Here is a 20,180-nt window from a genome sequence, read left to right as displayed (position 1 = left end):
GAGTCCGCCTGCCGATGCAGGGGACACGGGTTCGTGCCCCGATCCGGGAAGATCCCACATGCCTCGGAGCGGCTGGGCCCGTGAGCCATGGCCGCTGAGCCTGTGCGTCCGGAGCCTGTGCTCCACAACGGGAGAGGCCACAACAGTGAGAGGCCCCACGTACGACAAAAAAAAAGAAAAAGAAAAAAAATTAAAAAAAAAAAAGAAAAGTAAAAAAGAGATTGTTTAGAAAAGAAAAAGAATGTATGCAAAAGAACAGAAAAGAAATTTGGGTTGAAAAGGCTTAGAACCTTTCTCCCGTAAACTTAAGTGGAAGCCTCAGTAGCTGATCAATGTGAAAAGTAATTTATATTCGGTCTGTTCTTCATTGAGTTTGAGACTGAATAATTCTAATTAGAAGTGTCAAGACTGAAGAGAAATGCTCAACCATAATGAATTTTACACTTCGATTTCCCCCAAACTCTCTATATTTCTCTATTAAAGTAAGAGCAGGTTATTTTTAGCATTTATGTGCTGGCCTCTCTTGAGAGTCCTTTGAGGGCAGGAATTGAATAGAATTTATTCAATAAACATTTGTTGAATTGGAATCCTTAATGGTTTGATTATCCTTTTATAGAGAAGAGCTTTTTTATATCCTCAAAGCAGAGAAGCATCCTGCAAATTAAGCTATTGGTGAGCAGCAAATGTCCAGAAGAGGAAGCTCATGTACTTTAACATTTTCTCCTATTGAAGAAACCTTCCAGGCTGCTAGAAATTAGTGAAAACACTTTTCACGTTTGCTTGTGGAGTCAGCTCCCCCATCACATCCAATGGCGCGTGTTTGGCCAGGGTCCCTTAGTTGATTATCACTTTTGCTCTCCAAGGCATTCAGATCTTAACACTTAACATGGCCTGTGAAATTTTGTGGGAATACTGCATCAGGTCTAGTTCTAACAAGCCAATTTAGTTCAGCTAAATTAGTACTATAGAGCCTGGTAGATTACATTTTTTCACCCAAGCAGCATTAATTTAGGGTGGTTTCTTTTTCATTCCCATAGAACATGTGGAAAGTTGTTCTGTTTTGCTCATGGGAATGTAGGACTGCCTAGATGGCAGTTCCACACACAGAGGACATTCATTCGCTTTGCTCTCCACTAGAAATGGAATGGAGAAATAATGCTGCAGGCCTTTACAAGCTGCTGGATAGGGAGGGAAAAGAATTGGAGAGGAAGTCTTAGAAATTGCAACAACCTGAACCTCAGGACACTGCTAGGGGTCTGAAGAAAATCTGAATAGCTTCATGTGATATTTCATTCCAAGAACATTTATATTTTCACGCAGGCCTCTCGCTTTACCCCAAAGGAGTTATATCAGAGATGTAGGCAACGGCATACTCGACGCTCGTCTGAACCTGTTCCTGCAGGTGTTGTCTACTGGAATAGAAGGAAGTAGTCATCTGAAATGTATGTTAGAAATGCAGAATGCCAAGTAAGAAGGGATCTCCAAGAACATCTCTGAACCCCTGGTTTTATGATGTGATTGTCAAAACCCCGGGAAGTGAGGTTACCTGCTGAAGGTCAGCCAGGTGCTCAGTGTCAGATCAGGATGATAACCCTGCCTTCTTCTAATCCAGTGATCTTTTCACTAGGACTTATTGCATCTGCCTCAGGCTTGTGGAGGATCCCTAAGTTTACCTAGAAATCAAGTTGCAATGTCCCAAAGAATCAAGTACAAACACTATGAATAGTATGATTAATTCATGGATGTCTCATAATGACTGAGAGAGACCACTTGGAGAAAGAAATTGCTCTGTTTGTGCGGCCAATATTGCTTAGCTTTTCAAATTAGAAGTTTCTGCTCTCTATCTAACCTGAATTCTTCAGGCTGAAATTTTAACCTCATTCCTTCCGTACCTTCTGTAGTTGATAGTTTCTATTAATGAACTTGGGCTATTGACCTACACCAAGTGAGTCCATGATTGAGGCCCATTTTGTTGTTGTCGTTGTTGTTAGCGTGAATTAAAGATTTTAGTGGAAATCTTTAAGAGACTGTTAAAGAAAATAGAATAAATTGTTTTGAAAAGAAGATTCTCCAGATTTTCCTGTAGGCAAGAAATCTGAGCTCTTGAGCTTGTAATAGACTGCTTTGAAATGAAGAAATATAGGATTGAACATTGAATATTCTTTATATTTCATGGGTGTATTTCAGCCACATTCTTAGGCCCATAGGAGTACATGCTTTTACTCTAACAAGAAGCTGTTAGTGAAAATATGTTGGAAAACAGACTGTTTAAGTAGCAGCAGGTTGTTCGTATGACTATTTCAGGCTAACTGTCTCAGCCATATGTTTAGAATTGGGTTTAAAGACTTCTTTGTAGCTTCTATGTAGAGGTTGTATATATTCTTCCATTGCCTAAGAAGTAGGGCAGGCACAAGAAAGAAAATTATTACAAGTTCCAACCAGAGAAATATAGTCTTTCTGATTTTCCAAAATCAGTAGCAAAATGTACTTGGATTGTCTTTTTGCTGATTACCCTTATTATTTGCATGAGGCCTAGATTGAAAACAATTTGTGAAAGGTCTTGACATCCCTGGACCCCGGGGGAGGGGATGGAATTAAATACAGAAAAATATGTGGTGATACGTTTTTAAATTTAGGAATATCAGAGTTTTGGGTGAATAGTAAATGAGATTTTTTTGAACTGTATAGCATGAACTCTTGTCTTTAAAATATATTATTAATATTGGATCTTTTAGGGTTCTAGTACAAATAGAAACCTGAAAAAACCTGAAGATTCTCTGTTAAAGGTCCGTGTGGAGTTGCAAGTGGAGATAATTTAGCTAATCACTGTGTTTTTAGTACACAGCCTATCAGTAATGTAAGAAACAGAAATACTGATTCCTTCTCTTTCCTCTTCTTTTCAGCTACTCCGTGACTGTGCAAGAGTCATACCCACATCCCTTTGATCAAATTTACTACACTAGCTGCACTGACATTCTGAACTGGTTTAAATGCACACGGCACAGGTAATGGAAGCTCAGAGGTATTTCTGTGTTTGGCAAACTGGGAAGGAGTCTGATATGAGATATCTCGAGATAAGTGAAGTAGGGAAGTCATGAAACTTGATTCCTTGAAATAAAGTGTAGGTTGGCTTAAATGGACAATCAGTATATTCTTAGCAAATTAGTGAGTTAGCATAATATTGGTCAAAACATATATCCCATGTTTCTTCTTAATTATTTTGGAGTACTTTGCTTTTTGTACCTTTATTATATTTAATAGCTTTCTGTATTAAAATATAAAGTCTTGATTTCTAATCAAATTACAGGTCCAATAAAGTAACAATGTGATTTTCCCCCTTTCTATAGAATCAGTTATCGGACAGCCTATCGACATGGAGAAAAAACTATGTATAGGCGCAAATCCCAGTGTTGTCCTGGATTTTATGAGAGCAGGGAAATGTGTGTCCGTAAGTAAGACTTGCATCCCTTGGAGGTTCATTTATTTTTTGCAGTGTTGGTTTGCATTTAAGGGAGGCTGGAACAGAGGCCTGGGGAGATGGGGCATCTTGGATCATTCCCTTTCATTCACTGCTGCTTTCTTGGCCTGTGTAAGGAGGGAAGCATTAACTGTGTCCCTCTGTCCTATGAAAAATCTCCAAATGAATGTCACTTGAGGAGAAAGCAGATGTTGTGGAAAGATGATTCAAGGCTGGATGCTGCGATGTTCATTACAGTCCTTCAATAAATGTCTGTTTGGAAATTGGTCAGGGAGTCATTGAACTTGGGTCACAGAAGAGAACAGAACAGAGATATAACCTTCCTGCAGCAGCTCAACAGAGTCCCGAGTCAACTTCTGAGAGGCCAGCATGTTCTTTCCTGATACATAGGATGATACGCTTATTAAATGTAGAGGAGCTTTCTCAATACGAAATGACTGTAAGTCTGGGTTACAAAGTAGACCTTCTTTTTTTTTTTTTTTTTTTTTTTTTTTGCGGTACGCGGGCCTCTCACTGTTGTGGCCTCTCCCGTTGCGGAGCACAGGCTCCGGACGCGCAGGCTCAGCGGCCATGGCTCACGGGCCCAGCCGCTCCGCGGCATGTGGGATTCTCCCGGACCGGGGCACGAACCCATGTCCCCTGCATCGGCAGGCGGACTCTCAACCACTGCGCCACCAGGGAAGCCCTAGACCTTCTTTTTTCATTGTCATTTCTCTCCTCCCTCCCCTCCCCATCTCACCAATTCATTTTGCGATTTTTTTTTTTAACATCTTTATTGGAGTATAATTGCCTTACAGTGTTGTGTTAGTTTCTGCTGTATAACAAAGTGAATCAGCTATACATATACATATATCCCCATATCCCTTCCCTCTTGCGCCTCCCTCCCACCCTCCCTATCCCACCCCTCTAGGTGGTCACAAAGCACTGAGCTGATCTCCCTGTGCTATGCGCCTGCTTCCCATTAGCTATCTGTTTTACATTTGGTAGTGGATATATGTCCATGCCACTCTCTCACTTCGTCCCAGCTTACCCTTCCCCTTCCCTGTGTCTTCAAGTCCATTCTCTACATCTTTGAAATGTTTTAAGAGAAGTTTGATGTTTTATGATACACTTTAGGAAATCCTAGACTATCATGTGACATGCAGTTTGCAATTGGGGTTTCTTACCATTGTGTGTAGGACACGTAGAAGAGAGCAATAAATACAATTTTATTCAAATATTTTGGCTCAACGCAAAGTTAGAGGGACACCTTTGCTTTCTGAGCTGAGATGCTGCTGTTGAGTAGTATAGAGAGAGACAAAGTTCTGCTCTAACTTGGAGGTACTAGGAGTGATTGGACACATCACTGGGCTTAAAACTCTGCAGAGCTGAGTGATAGCACTGGCTTGGCCACCAATCATCTGGGTGGCCCTGGATAAACCATTTATAACTCTTTGAGGCTAATTTGCTCTCAAGCAGCAAGGGGGCTTGGACCAGTGTATGTGTCATCTTCCTTCCAATCCCTGGAGTCTATTCTTTATTTATATAGACAGGGGTGATTTCTCAAATTTTTATTCAAAACCAAGGCTATATGTAATAAATGTTCGTTGAAGAGAAATTATAAAATGTAGCTAAGTGAAAAGAAGAAAATACAAATATGTTGTGAATGTCTTTCCTGGTCAGTAAATGAACTTCTATAACATTTAACAAAAGTCAGTATGTTATTGCATTATAGATGTTTATTTGACTGATCTCAACTCTTGAATATTTACATGATTTCCAAGTTTTAACTATTATGGACTGCTTTAGAAGACATCATTGTGGTTAAATCTTTGTTCATATCCATAATTAATAGGTAAGGATAACTTCCTAATAGTAGAATTCCTGGGTCAGAGGCATACACATATTTCTAAGATGTTTGGTGTTTTTCCAATTTATACCACCGCCAGCAGTATAGAATGTCTTTTTGCTTATATCCTGTGGCAATTTTCCCTTTGCTATTTTTTTTCTTTATTTGCATGTGTTTGATTAATAATGATGCTGAATAAGAAAACTTACATGTTTATAATCAAACATCTTAGAGAATAATCATGAAGTGATCTCTGTGGCCCAGGCTGATGGGAAATTTTCAAAGGAAAGCCCTGAATACACACAGAGTGAAGAGTGGGGAGGCTTCTCTGGTTTGGCTGGCCACTTTACAGAAGCTTTGGGATGATATTATCTTGGCGCACTTACCAGGGTTCAAACTTACAAATACAATTGTCAGCACACTGAGAAAATAGTTCTGTCTCCCAGGAGTCTCTTCTCTCAACCCAGGTCATAGGAACCACCTATAAAGCTGGGATGCTAATTCATTGTTACACAGAACCTGGAGAGGTGCTTACAGTCTTCTAGTCATACCTTTTCTCCTTGAAGGTCTGGCATGTGAGAAACTAGATTTTATTGGCAGCTGATGTGGGGAGTGTGGATCCGAGCAAGGTCAGTTAGAACATTTTTAGTGCTTCGTGGTTCCAGCCTCCCATAGCCCAACACCGCCGTCATTTTATTCAGCAGTGCAGCCTGCCTCAGAAAGCAAGGCGATCCCACAGCACCATCATACCTGGTAAAAATTATTGCCGTCATATGATGGTAAAGATAACTCTTCCTTGATCTCACACAAGACAGGTTGCAAGGTGTCCTCCTGACCGCCTGGATGGACATCTCTAGAATTTGCCTCTAAAATTCTCCTTTTCTAAGCCTTCTTGGATGACCAACTGTTCCTGGAGACTGAAATATTTTTTCTTTAGATATGTTAATATATTTAGTCAGCTTACTGTCTAGTCTCAAAGGCCTAGAAGCTATTTGATCTCTTTAAGGGTATTTTGCATGTCTCCACTCTGATATCTTGATTTCACAGCTTAACCCCAGAGGACCATCGTGCTTCCCTGATTTCCTTGTTCTTGGGGATGCCACTGGTAAATCTTCTGTTCTCTCAACAGCTGACACTAGTGAGGCACCCTTGTGGATAGAGAAGGAAGAGAGAACACATGATTCTTTGTTCTGCTTTCATAATCTTTTTTTCAACTAGGTTTTGCTGCCAGGCACCTAGCACTGTCACCATTTTAACTGTTTCCAGCAAGTTTTCAAAAGGAATTGAAACACAGGAATTGATAATAATTTTAGTTTAATTTTGCTAATCAGTTTACCTAGAAGGCAAAAAAAGGATGGTTTCACATAACCACCTGTATTAGAAAAATAGTTTCTTTTAGGTGTCTTGGGTATCTCCCCTGGAGAGAAAGTTCCATCCTCCCATCCCTCCCCGCCCCTGCTGCATCCTGCCCAAGATTATGCATCTCTGCTAAACTCTCAGGCTGTGCAGAAGCTGCTGGTCCACAGAGCACACTTTGGGTGACAACGGTCTGTGTTCAGAAGACAGACATGTACCATCAGGCAGGAAGAGCCAAAATGGAGAGTTCAGGGAATAACGTGGTTAGAAGCCTTTCCTAAGAATCTGGTCGGAGAAAAAGAATGAATTGGAAAATCTTCCAAGGAGAAAATATTACTAGACATGAAGATGTCTATGATTCCTTCCTGGGGTTTTAACCTGTTCATAAAATTAATTAAGCTTGTAAGTGTATTCATTTTTCAGAGTTACTATTATTGCCTAATTGTGTGTTTCATTGCTTTTTTAAAAACTGGAATATCGTTTATTTACTTTCTTGACTTTTTAAAATATTTGAAATAATAGAGTTGTCATACACTATCATGTTAGTTTCAGGTTACTACATAGTGATTTGACATTTGTATATATGAAGAAATGATCTCCAGGATAAGCCTAGTAACTATGTGTCCCCATACAAAGTTATTACAACATCATTGACCATATTCCTTATGCTGTATATTACTTACATACCTGTGGTTTATTTATTTTATAACTGGAGAGTTTTACTTCTTAATCGCCTTCACCTATTTCACCCCCACCCCCTCCTCCCAGAAACCACTCCTTTGTTCTTTGTATCTATGATTCTGTTTTCATTTTATTTTGTTTTTAGATTCTACATATAATTGACATTATACAGTATTTGTCTTTTCTGTCTGACTTATTTTACTTAGCATAACACCCTCTATTCATTTTGTTGCAAATGGCAAGATTTCATTCTCTTTTATGGCTGAATAGTATTCCACTATATATGTATATCACATCTTCTTTATCCATTTATCCATTGATGGACACTAGGTTGTTTCCACATGTTGGCCTTTGTAAATAATGCTTCAGTGAGCATGGGGCAGCAGATATCTTTTTGTGTTAATGTTTTGTTTCCTTCAGGTAAATATGCAGAAGTGGAATTGCTAGATCACATTTTAGTTCTATTTTGAATTTTCTGAGGAACTTCCATATTTCCATAGTGGCTGTACTAATTTATGCTCCCACCAGCATTGCTTTTCTCCACATCCTTGCCAACACTTGTTATATCTTGTTTTTTTGATGATAGCTATTCTAACAGATGTGAGGTAAAGTCTAATTGTGGTTTTGATATGCATTTCCCTGATGATTAGTGATGATGAGCATCTTTTCACATACCTGTTGGCCATCTGTATATCTTCTTTAGAAAAATGTATATTCAAATCCTCTGCCCATTTTTTAATCAGATTTTTTGGTTTATTTTTGCTTGTTGATGGTTTTGTTTGTATTTGCTTTGCAATGGCTTTTTAGTTTGGTGGAGTCTCAGTTGTTCATTTTTGCTTTTGTTGTCTTTGCTTTTGGTGCCAAATCCAAAAAATCATCACCACGACCCATGTCAAGCAGCTTACCACCTATGTTTTCTTCTAAGAGTTTTATCATTTCAGGTCTTGTGCTCAAGTCTTTAATCCATTTTGAGTTGATTTTTGTGTATGGTGTAAGATATGGTCCAGTTTCATTTTTTGCATGGGGCTGTCCAGTTTTTCCAACATCATTTATTGAAGAGACTGTTCTTTCCCTCTTATATGTTCTTGGCTCTTTTGTTGTAAATTAATTGACCACACATATATGCATGGGTTTGTTTCTGGATTCTCTATCTGTTCCATTGATCTATGTGCCTGTTTTTATGCCAGTACCATGCTGTCTTGATTACTATAGCTTTGTAATAAAGTTTGAAATCACGGAGTGTGATACCTCTAGCTTTGTTCTTTTTTCTCAAGGTTGCTTTAGCTCTTTGGGGTCTTTTGTGGTTCCACACAAATTTTAGGATTAATTTTTCTATTTCTGTGAAAAATGCCATTGGAATTTTGATAGGGATTGAATTGAATCTGTAGATGGCTTTGGGTAGTATGGACATTTTAACAATATTAATTCTTCCAAACATGAGCATGGAATGTACCAAATATATTTGAGTCAGGTTTTATGTATTTGTGTCTTCTTCAGTTTCTTTCATCAATGTCTTATAGTTTTTAGTGTGCAGGTCTTTCACCTCTTTGGTTAAATTGTTCCTAGATTTTTTATTCTTTTTGATGCCATTATAAATGGGAGTTTTTTCTTAATTTCTTTTAAAGTTAGTGTTAATAATTAATTTTGACTTACTAAAGTTATAAATCTAAAACCTAGTTGTTTCTTGACATAGAAACCAAACTTACAGTTCCCGAAGGGGAAAGGGAGGGTGGGAGGATAAATTAGGAGTATGAGATTAACAGTTACAAACTACTATACATAAAATAGATAAGCAACAAAGATTTACTGTATAACACAGGGAACTATATTTAGTATCTTATAACAACCTATAATGGAAGATAATCTGAAAAAAATATATATGTAGCTGAATCACTTTGCCGTACACCTGAAACTAACACAATATTGTAAATCAACTATAGGTCAATAAAAGAAAATAAACAACAGCAACAACAACAAAACCTAGTTGTTTCTTAAGCTAAAATCACCTTACAGGTGTTTCATTCATCAGTCTAACAAAATTTAGCAAACACATAAACATAAAAGGGCCTTTGACTAATGTTTTACATATTTAAACACCATCAAGTTTTTAAAATGGAATTTGTATATTTAATAAATTTGAATCCTATTTTAAATAATCCAGCTTTTAGGCTGACAAACCATCCCACGTGCTTAAATAATTTTTGTAAATCTAATAAGTTCAACTTATTAATAAGGTGGAATCTTAAATTCTCTTAAATGTTCTAATATTGTATTTGTAAAATTTCAACTTTAACATTTCTAATCAGTTATTTCACTACACTTTTAAAAAATGAAATTAGAAGACCAGCCCCTTGTTGCAATAGACCACATTCTTTTATGTATTACAATTATCTTCTCAAAACAAAAGTTATAAACACTATAGATTTTGATTCTCACACGTTTCCATATTAAACTCAAAATATTCACACAGCTGACAGATACCCCCTAAGCAAATAATTATATCATCTCATTTTTTTTTTGGTTTATTTTAAAATAGTATTCTGGTGGTCTCTTTTCAGTTTGCTAATATTATTTAGTTAGTTAGCTAATTGTAGTAAAAACTACATAACATTAAATTTGCTGTCTTAATCATTTTTAAGTGTACAGTTCAGTGGTGTTAAGTGTATTCACATTGTTTTGCAACAGACCTCTAGAACTTTTTCATTTTTCAAAACTGAAACTCTATACCCATTAAAACCTAATTTCCCCTCTCCCCTACCTTCAGCTCTTAGAGACCACATTTTTACTTCTACTTTATATTTCTAGGATTTTGACTACTTTAGATACTTTATATGAGTGGAATCATGGATTTATTTCACTTAGTGTAATGTCCTCAAGATTTATCCGTGTTGTAGCCTGTGATAGGATTTCCTTTTTGTTTTAAGGCTACATAATATTCTTTTGTATTGTTTTCTGAAGTTTCTTAAATACCAGAGAACATGTTCTTTGATTAACTGCCTTGACCAAATATACTGAGCCCTTTATCTACTCTAGATGTTGTATCCTGTATTCCTTAGATTTAAGACATATGATTTAATAGTCCTAGTTTTCAAGTTAGATTACAACCCTCAACCCAGTTGGCTATACCAATTGATTGAATTTTGTGTATCTTTAGTCAATAAGATATATAAATGTATTATTTTGGCCTAACTTTAACTACCATGATAATTGCTACAATTATCTTTTCTTTTCATATAATTCTTAACTTTTATGACCACACATCTCTTGTAAATATTGGTATCTGGTTGCATTTTGCAAATCTCATAGCTATGTTTGAATGTGAAATCGCACCCTCTAAGGTCATCTTGTTCATCCTCTTCCACCTTGCCTTGGTGCTGATCCCATGTATTGTCTGAAGTCATAAGGGTGCCAGTTGTCTGGCTTTTCCTCCAGAGTATTAATTTCCTCCACAAGATCACCAATCTCCAGACACTTCTCATCTTCCATCTTCTCAGCCCCCATACCCCAAGATTTCATATAGTTCTCTAATTTAGAATTTTGATCTTGTTCCCAAAATGAAAAGATGCATAGCACAAATTGGCTTAAACATAGTGCTTTCCAGGATTATCTGTTAACATCTATTTCCTCCTCACTGTTTTGCCTGCCTCACTTATGTTTTCTTCCTTTCTTCTTTCTTTCCTTTCTGCATTCCCTCCTACCTACCTACCTGCTTATTCTAATGTTTGACACTTAAAGATGCTCACTGCAGCCACTAAACTATTTTGTATCTCTTTGCACATGCGAAAGATTAATAAGACAAATTTAGTGGGATTTCTGGGGCAAAGAGTATGCATGTTGTAACAGTAAGATTAGGTTTGGCTATGAGTAAAACTTTGTTTCTTTCTCACATGAGTCCAGAGGTTGGTAAACCAATAAGGAACCCAGGCAATTTCCACCTTTCTGCTCCACCACATCTAGGGTGGAGCCTTCATCTTCATGTGCCATTATTGATCTCCCCACTTCAATCTAGGTCCCAAGCAATGGATGGAAGAGGCAGGAGAAAGAGGCAAATGACAATGCCAGCTGTTTCCTGAGGAGAGTTTCTAGAAGTGATCACATTCCATTTCTGCTTTGACTAGACCTTAGTCATATGACCTCAGCAAGCTATAAGGGCATCTTTATTCTGGGTGGTCAGGGGCCCAGTAAAAATATATTTCTGTAGGAAGGGAATAATGGATATTGGGAGAAAGGAGAAATCTGAGTCACATTTTAAGACTTTTTGATACAAACTTCCAAATTGCTGTCTAGACAGGGTCTAATAACTTGCATGCCCACAAGGAGTATATTAGGGTGCCCACTTCCCCATATCCTCACCAACATTAGGCATTATTATTTCTTTCAACCTGTTGGGTGACAAAAATGGTACCTTGCTTTACTTTGCATTTCCTTAATTATTATGCTGTTCTCTTAAGAAATATATGTTGGTTAGTCACTTGTATTTTGGCTTCAAGGGGGATAAAGTGAGAGTGCTTTGTGTCTCAAGAGCCATAGAAATGCTGGGTAGAAACAACAGGTGTCAGTGGAGAGAGAAATGTGCTGATTTCCAGGCTGGTAAAAGAGACAGTTTGAGACTGAGACTTGAATAACAAATGCCACGGGCCAAGCCAGCAAAAGGCCCAGGCCCTTCAGGGCCCCTTACCCTCACCACCATCACTGGGATCCATTCTCTCCTCACCCCAAAGTCCACAGGTCCCTCTCTCCCAAGGCCTCAACTGTTTGTAGCTCTGGGAATGGCTTGGAGCCAGGGCAGCCCCTTGTCTTCTCCCACAGCCCCCACCATGAGCCCTGAGGAGAGAAGCATGATCCCTGCTACCATGGCAGCGAGGGGAACTCTAGGGAGCCCTAGACAGTGATATGCAAACTCCCAGGTCTGCAGAAAGGAGCTGAGACCCAGACTCGTGATCTCCACAGTCCTGTACTTGAGGAGTATATAAGGATTTGAGGCTGCCCTAGGCATCCAAACCATTATTTACAACACTAGAACTTTAGGAAGATGTGTTTGGCCATACACACAACTGATTTCCAAACACATCTTTGGAACTTGACCTCTTAGCAAGTGGGAGTTGCCTGTAAATTTGGTTTCATGGGACTAGGAAAAGCTCACAGGACAACAGCAGAGTGGGAAGTTGGCAGCTATCCCTCCGTGGGAAGGATTGGCTAATCCCGAGATGAGGCTAGTAATACGTTTTCCCTCCCATTTCCTTTACTGATGGCAGAGAAAGCAGATCACTGGAAGCAAGGCTGCTTGCCGCAGAATCGTGAATGGACAAAGGGCATGGCCTGGGGTCCATTCTCTGGTGCAGCTCCCATCCTTTTGCCCAGATGCCCAGTCTTCTGCTGCTGGATGCTGCTGCAGAGGAAAGGACTGTTGTGATAAATGTTTCCTTTGTGGTGGACTTGACTCTGTTACCCTGTTTTTGTTAGATTGTGGAGGTCAAATGCTAACTTCAAATTAAAGCTGTAATGGGGGCATCCTGGGCGGTGTGGCTTACAGGGAAGACGCAGGAAGAGGTTTGGGGCCTGGGTTGCCACCCTGTTGCCTTGTAGGCCAGCCCTGATGGTAGAGGATCAGTTCCCATGGATGTGCCCTGGCTGTCTTTGGCAATCATTAAGAGAACTTTGGAACTGTAAATAAGAAGGCTTCACTCCCGCACACTGAACTGTATATGATTTCCTGTGTTTAGTAGAGAGGAGTGTGACAATTGATTACCATAGCACTGAATGAATATTCACAGCTGATTTTTAACTTGGCCACTTTTGTGAAAAAACTGAACTGGCTAGAACTCTGGTCAGTGTTTATATAAAAAATATTTCCTGCTGATGAACTTTACTCTTGTTTGAATGCCATGTTTCAATAAGCAATGGGTTTTAAACCCAAGTTTTGGGTTAAGGGCTTAAAGACATCTGCAGCTCACTTGCCCAGGACTATTTTCCTTCCAGAAGACTGAAATGCCACACAGGGGGCACATTAGGGACGCAGTTAGGCTATTTGCCACATAACTCATACATTTCCACCTATTTCTTCTTTTTATATTGGAATATTATATTGTATTAGACTGGAATTAACAAAGAGCTTCCCTTTTGGGAGAGAAGGTAACATTTCTTAGAAGCGGCTACCTAGAACATTGTGTTTGGAAGGATTTTGAGGCCATGTCTGTGCTAAGAGAGAAAACAGAGTGACTCATTAATGATTTCTGTCATGGTCATTGGGTGGCCTGAGTGCCCCACATTTGCAATCCCTGTATTAGACTCTGTCTGGCATCCTATGACATTTTGGACCTCTTGAGTCATGGAGATATCAATTGAGATTCCTGAATCATGCACCTGCTCATAGGCTCCTGTTATACCTAACTTCTCCATTTAACTGGGAAGTTATATGTACTATTCCTGTTCTTGTCTCCAGGCAGAATGCATTTCCTCTTTGTGAGCTGGAATATTTAGCAAGTTAACTCAGGATAATATTGTAGGCAATTTTATTTAGGGAGTGGAAAAAGATTTTCAATGGCCACATTTTGCCTCAGTGTCAGCCATCAGAGGGTCCGATAGACGGGGAATCGCAGGCTTGAGGAACTGGCCAAATGGTCAAGGCTTTTGGAAAGAGCTGCCCTGCAGGTACTTGTTTCCCACACCTGGAGAGGATGGAGGGACACCTTTAATTCTTTATCCAGGCTTCATGTTCTTTTGGTCTTTTGCTGCTGAAAAGTCTTGGGCTCAGATTTTTCAGGATGAGAAGAGCTAGAGTGCAGCCTTGATTTTTGGGGCTGTGAAAATTCAGTCTTTGGTAGAGGGTTGTTTTGGGGTGAGCTGGACTTCTCTGGGGGATTCCTGGGAGCACGGTGAGAATTTAGGGGAGGAGGGGCAATCAGAGCCTTCTGCTCTGGATTTGTTTGAGTCTCACACTCACAAGCTTGTTTAGTAATAAAGTTGTGATCTTGTCAAATATTTCCAAACAACCTTAGTGTGTAGATTCTTTTAAGCAGACGCTTTTGAGTATAGATAAAAATGAGACAATCCTGTTAAGCTATCCAGAGAAACCATGAACTGACAGCAAAATCAGATGGTATTCCTAAGTACACCTACCCATGATGCCCTTTCTGCCACTGGCAGTAGATTTTTTCATGTTTCCATAGGGACCCTGTATTCTGTTGCCATGGACCCCGACTTGGTTCAGAGGAATGTACCAGTAAATACTGGGAAAGATTCTTTGTCAACATACTGCAACAGCAGAAATTCCAATTTTCCCACACATCTATTGGAATCTAACTTATGTTTTCTGGTTTTGGTCATTGGTGTCTGCTAGTAGTGAAGACTGGATATCTGATAATCAATGCAGGGAACCTTCTTTGCTTTATTGATTATAAATGCTTGCTCACTACTTAGGGTTTTATGGATAGAAATCATGAATTTAATAATGATACTGAAAACCACTATGAATTCAAGATAGCCTCCATCTAAACAGATGGAAATCTTGTCTGCTGCCTGTTTTTTCCTTAAGGAAGCCTGACTTTAGAGTCCCATGGAGACAGGGCCAAAGGGAAACAATGGAAAGCTTTACCTTATCTCTAGAAAATGAGTTTCTGCAATTTCAGTCTGTGTAGGACAGGTAGAATTTTTACAGTCCTAATAATGTATGCAGTCTCCTTACAGGGATAGATAATAGCTAATGTAAAAGCTCAGAACTGAGAAGCAATTGTTTATTGCACTGTGGTTCAAATATTGTTAGAGAAAACTAAAAGTAACTGAAAAATTACACTTTGATCTAAGTGACCAACCACAAAACATTAACAAGACCAGGTGATGACAGAACTTGCATTTTTTAATCTGGGATAGTACTTTTACAGGTAATCCAGTGGTAAACCTAGTACATCCCTCCAACCACACACACAGATGCTAAGAGGAGAGGGAGACTGATGCACAGATACAGGCAATGCTCCATGAGCACTGTTCTTTTCTTAAGCTACAGTAATATCCCAAGTTCCAGATGTAGTTTTTTTCTTGATGAATAATTCTTAAAAAGATTTAAAGGAAATCATCTAGAGCTCCAAGAGAACTATCATATAGAAAAGCAGTCTTCTTAGCTAGGTCACAGAAGGCAGCATGATCTGAAGGTAGACCTCCCTGGCCAGTTGGGCTCATTGGAGGGGCAAAAGCTGTATGACAAGTCTAAAGATATGTCACCCAAACTGAGGTTTAAGCTTTAAAAACAACTGAGTTAATTTATTGAACTCAGCATGTAATCGAGGGACAGAAAAAGAAATGTGCTACCTCAAATGAAATCCATCTGTTGATCCAGGGAAGAGAATGGGTTTCCAGAAACTTGGACCCTGGGTATTATCTGTAGCTGCGTGCCCCAAGTGTGAGCTACTGAGTATTCTTCTTGAAGAATTCACTGTTGCATTATCCAGTAAAATTGGGAAATACCTTGTGCTGGATCCCCTTTATCAAAAATTTATATTTGACATGTAAATTTTTATCGAAGACTTTGGGAATAATTGGAGTAAACGCATGTCTCAAACTTATTTGGCCATAAAATTCCCTACCTCTCCACCCCTCTTTTCTATTTCTTCTAAGAACATGATGGAACAAATAGTCTCCAGAGTCTACTTATTTGGGAAACAATGCTGTAAGGCATTTGGTTTGCTTTTATATAACCTTAGGCTGATAATCATAAATATTTAACTTTATCAGAGACTCTTTGGATCTTTATTTTCTTGTTTTTTTATCCAGCTTTATGGAGATATTATTGACATATAAGATTGCATAAGCTTAAGGTATACAATGTGATGATTTGATATACTTACACATTGCAAAATCATTACCATAATAGGGTTAGTTAACACCTCCTCCATCTTACATAATTACCACTTCTTTTTCTGTGGTGAGAATATTTAAAATTTACTCTCTTAACAGCTTTCAAGTATTGATATATAATACAATATTGTTATCTGTAGTCACCCTGCTGTACATTAGATCCCAAGAACTTATTCATCGTACAACTGGAAGTTTGTGCCCTTGGATAAACATCTCCCCATTTCCCTCACCCCCACCCCCTGACGCCCAGCCCTGGCAACCACCAGTCTACTCTCTGTTTCTATTAGTTCAGCTGTTCCAGATTCCACATATAAGTGATATCATACAGTATTTGTCTTTCTCTGTCTGACTTATTTCACTTAGAATAATGCCTTCACGGCCATCCACGTTGTCACAAGTGGCAGGATTTCCTTCTTTTTTTATGGATGAATAATAGTTCATTGAATATGTGTGTGTGTATGTGTATGTATGTGTGTATATATATATATATATATATATATATATATATATATAAAATCTCACATTTTCTTTATCTACTCATCAGCCAAAGGACATTTGGATTATTTTCATATCTTGGCTATTATGAATGATGCTGCAATAAACAGGGGAGTGCAGATATCCCTTTGAGACACTGATTTTATTTCCTTTGGATATGTACCCAGAAATAGGATTGTGGAATCATATGGTAGTTCAATTTTTGATCTTTTGAGTAGCCTCCATACTGTTTTCCATAGTGGCTATATCAATTTTCATTCCCACTAACAGTGCATGAGGGTTCCCTTTTCTCTATATCCTCACCAACAATTGTTATCTCTTGTTTTTGATGATTGCCATTCTAACAGGTGTGAGGTGAGGTGATATCTCATTGTGGTTTTGATTTGCATTTTTCTGATGATTGGTGATGACAAGCACCTTTTCATGTACCTGTTGATGTGTGATCTTTTTTATATTGTTGAATTCAGTTTGCTAGTATTTTGTTGAGGATTTTTGTATCTCTATTCATCAGAAATATTGGCCTGTAATTTTTTTTTTTTTTTTTGTAGCATCTTTGTCTGGTTTTGGCATCAGGGTAATTATGGCCTCATAGAATGAGTTTGGGAGTTTTAGCATAGTTTGAGAAGGATGGGTATTAACTCTTCTTTATATTTTTGGTAATGTTTTCATGTGAAACTGTCTAGTCCTGGACTTTTGTTTGTTGGAAGTTTTTTGCTTACTGATTCAAATTCACTGCTACTAATTGATCTGCTCAGATTATCTACTTCTTGATTCAGTCTTGGAAGACTGTATATTTCTAGGAATGTTTCCATTTCTTCTAGGTTGTCCAATTAGTTGACATATAACTGTTTGCAGTATTCTCTTACGATTGTTTGCATTTCTGTGGTATCAGTTGTAATTTCTCCTTTCTCATTTTTTATTTTATTTATTTAGGTCCTCTCTCTCTCTTTCTTTTAATGAGGCTGACTAAAGGCTTATCAAATTTTTTAATCTTTTCAAAAAACCAGCTCTTGGCTTCATTGACTTTTTTCTATTATTTTGGGGACTATTTTATTTATTTCTGCTCTGATCTTTATTATTTCCTTTCTTCTGCTAACTTTGGGCTTTGTTCTTCTTTTTCTAATTCCTTAGTTAGGTTATTTATTTGAGATTGTTCTTATTTCTTGAGGTAGACCTGTATTGCTATAAACTTCCCTTAGAACTGCTGTTGCTGTGTCCCATAGATTTTGGAAAGTTGTGTTTTTATTTTCATTAGTCTCAAGGTATTTTCTGATTTCGTCTTTGATCCATTTTTTTTTTTAGTAGCATGTTGTATGATGTCCATGTATTTGTGTTTTTTCCCATTTTTCTTCTTGTAATTGATTTCTAGTTTCATTTATGTTGTGGTTGAAAAAGGTGCTTGATATAATTTCTGTTCTAAATTTGTTGAGACTTGTTTTGTGACCTAGCATGTGATCTATCCTGGAGAACGTTCCATGTGCCCTTGAGAGAACGTGTATTCTGCTCTTTTTGGGTGGAATGTCCTGTAGCTATCTATTAAGTCCAGCTAGCCTAGTATGTCATTAAGGCCACTGTCTTCTTATTGATTTTCTGTCTGGATGTTCTTTCCATTGATGTGAGTGGGGTGTTAAAGTCCCCTAGTCCCCCCAAGTTGATTTGTACATATAAGTGATATTATATAATATTTGTCTCTGTCTGACTTACTTCACTTAGTATGATCATCTCTAGTTACATCTATGTTGCCGCAAATGGCATTATTTTATTCTTTTTTATGACTGAGTAATATTCTATTGTATATGTATTCCACATCTTCTTTATCCATTCATCTGTCAATGGACATTTAGGTTGCTTCCATGTCTTGGCTATTGTAAATAGTGCTGCTGTGAACATTGGGTTGCATGTATCTATTTGATTTAGAGTTTTCATCTTTTCTAGATATATGTCCAGGAGTGAGATTAGTAGATCATATGGTAACTCTATTTTTAGTTTTTTAAGGAACCTCCATACTGTTTTCCATAGTGGCTGCACTGTTTCCCACTAACAGTGTAAGAGGGTTCCCTTTTCTCCACACCCTCTCCAGCATTTATTATTTGTAGACTTTTTGATGATGGCCATTCTGACCAGTGTGAGATGATACCTCATTGTAGTTTTGGTTTGCATTTCTCTAATAATTTGCAATGTTGAGCATCTTTTCATTGCATACATCTTTTGTATCCATTCATCTATTGGTGGGCATTTGGCTTGTTTTCATATCTTAGCTAATGTGAATAATGCTGCAATAAACAAGGGAGTGTGTATATCTTGTTGACATTCTGTTCGTATCAGAATATTCTAAATTTGACTATATACTTACCTTTACCAGCATGTTGTGTATTTTCATATTTTTATGTTAATTAGCATCCTTTTATTTCAGCTTGAAGAACTTCTTATAGCATTTCTTAAAGGCAGTTATGGTGGTGATGAAGTCCCTCAGCTTTTGTTTGTCTGGAAGAGTTTTTATTTCTCCTGCATTTTGAAGGGCAACTTCACTGGATAGAGTGTTCTTGCTTGGCAGTTGTTCTCTTTCAAAACTTTAAATGCATCATTCCATTATCTCCAGGCCTCTAAGGTTTCTGCTGAGAAATCTGCCCATAGTTTTATGAGGGCTCCCTTGTAAGTCACAAGCTTCTTTTCTCCTGCTGCTTTTAAGATTCTCTCTTTGTCTTCAATTTTTGACAACCTTATTATAGTGTGTCTTAGAGAAGATCTCTTTAAGTTAAATTTGTTTGGTGACTTATGAGGGTAATGTACTTAAATATCCAAGTCTCTCTCACATTTGGGAAGTTCTCAGCCATTATTTATTTAAATAAGCTTTCTGCCTCCTTTTCCCTCTCTTTTCTTTCACGACTTGCTGTTGACTTCCTTTATGGTACCCCATAGTTTATATATGCTTTCTTCACTCTTTTTTATTCTGTTTTTCTTTGTTCTCCTCTGACAGGATAATATTAAAATATCTGTCTTCCTCTTCACAGATTCTTTTTTCTGTTTGATAAATTCTTCTGTTGATGCTCTTTATTGCATTTTTCATTTCATTCATTATATTCTTCAGATCGAGAATTTGTTTGGTTCTTTTTTATGATTTCTATCTCTTTGTTAAAATTCTTGTATTGTTTGTGTATTATATTCCTGATCTTATTGAATTGTCCTCCTGCATTTTCTTGTAGCTTATTGAAATCCCTTTTAAAAAAAGTTATTTTGAATGCTTTATTGGGTAAATCGCAGATCTCCATGTCTTTGATGTTGGTTACTGGAGGATTATTGTGCTCCTTTGGTGGTGTCATGTTTCCTTGATATTTAATGTTCCTTGGATTCTTTCGTTTCTGTTTCCACATTTTCAGGAGCAGTCACCTCCTCAGTCTTTACTGACTGACTTTGGCAGGTAAAATATCTTCTGTCAGCTCTGCTAGGGATTCTGAGGCTTTTTCAGACCTTCTATTGATATGCCTGCTCCAT

The 20,180-nt window shown here is 38.0% G+C and overlaps 1 protein-coding gene across 3 annotated transcripts in view; it reads left to right on the top strand.

Annotated features, from left to right (window-relative positions):
* MEGF10 (multiple EGF like domains 10) overlaps window positions 1–20,180 on the top strand; it is a 393,852-nt gene that overhangs the window by 275,986 nt on the left and 97,686 nt on the right. For all 3 annotated transcript variants that reach the window (XM_032627808.1, XM_032627809.1, XM_032627810.1), the window contains 2 exons: window positions 2,904–3,005; window positions 3,348–3,448. In XM_032627808.1, the coding sequence (XP_032483699.1) occupies window positions 2,904–3,005; window positions 3,348–3,448 (203 nt within the window). The remainder of the gene's footprint in view (window positions 1–2,903; window positions 3,006–3,347; window positions 3,449–20,180) is intronic.

This window comes from Phocoena sinus, chromosome 3 (genome assembly GCF_008692025.1).
Source record: "Phocoena sinus isolate mPhoSin1 chromosome 3, mPhoSin1.pri, whole genome shotgun sequence".
In the NCBI taxonomy this organism is placed as follows: domain Eukaryota; kingdom Metazoa; phylum Chordata; class Mammalia; order Artiodactyla; family Phocoenidae; genus Phocoena; species Phocoena sinus.
Note: the sequence above shows the minus strand (reverse complement) of the source record. Positions and strands in the feature narration are given on the sequence as shown.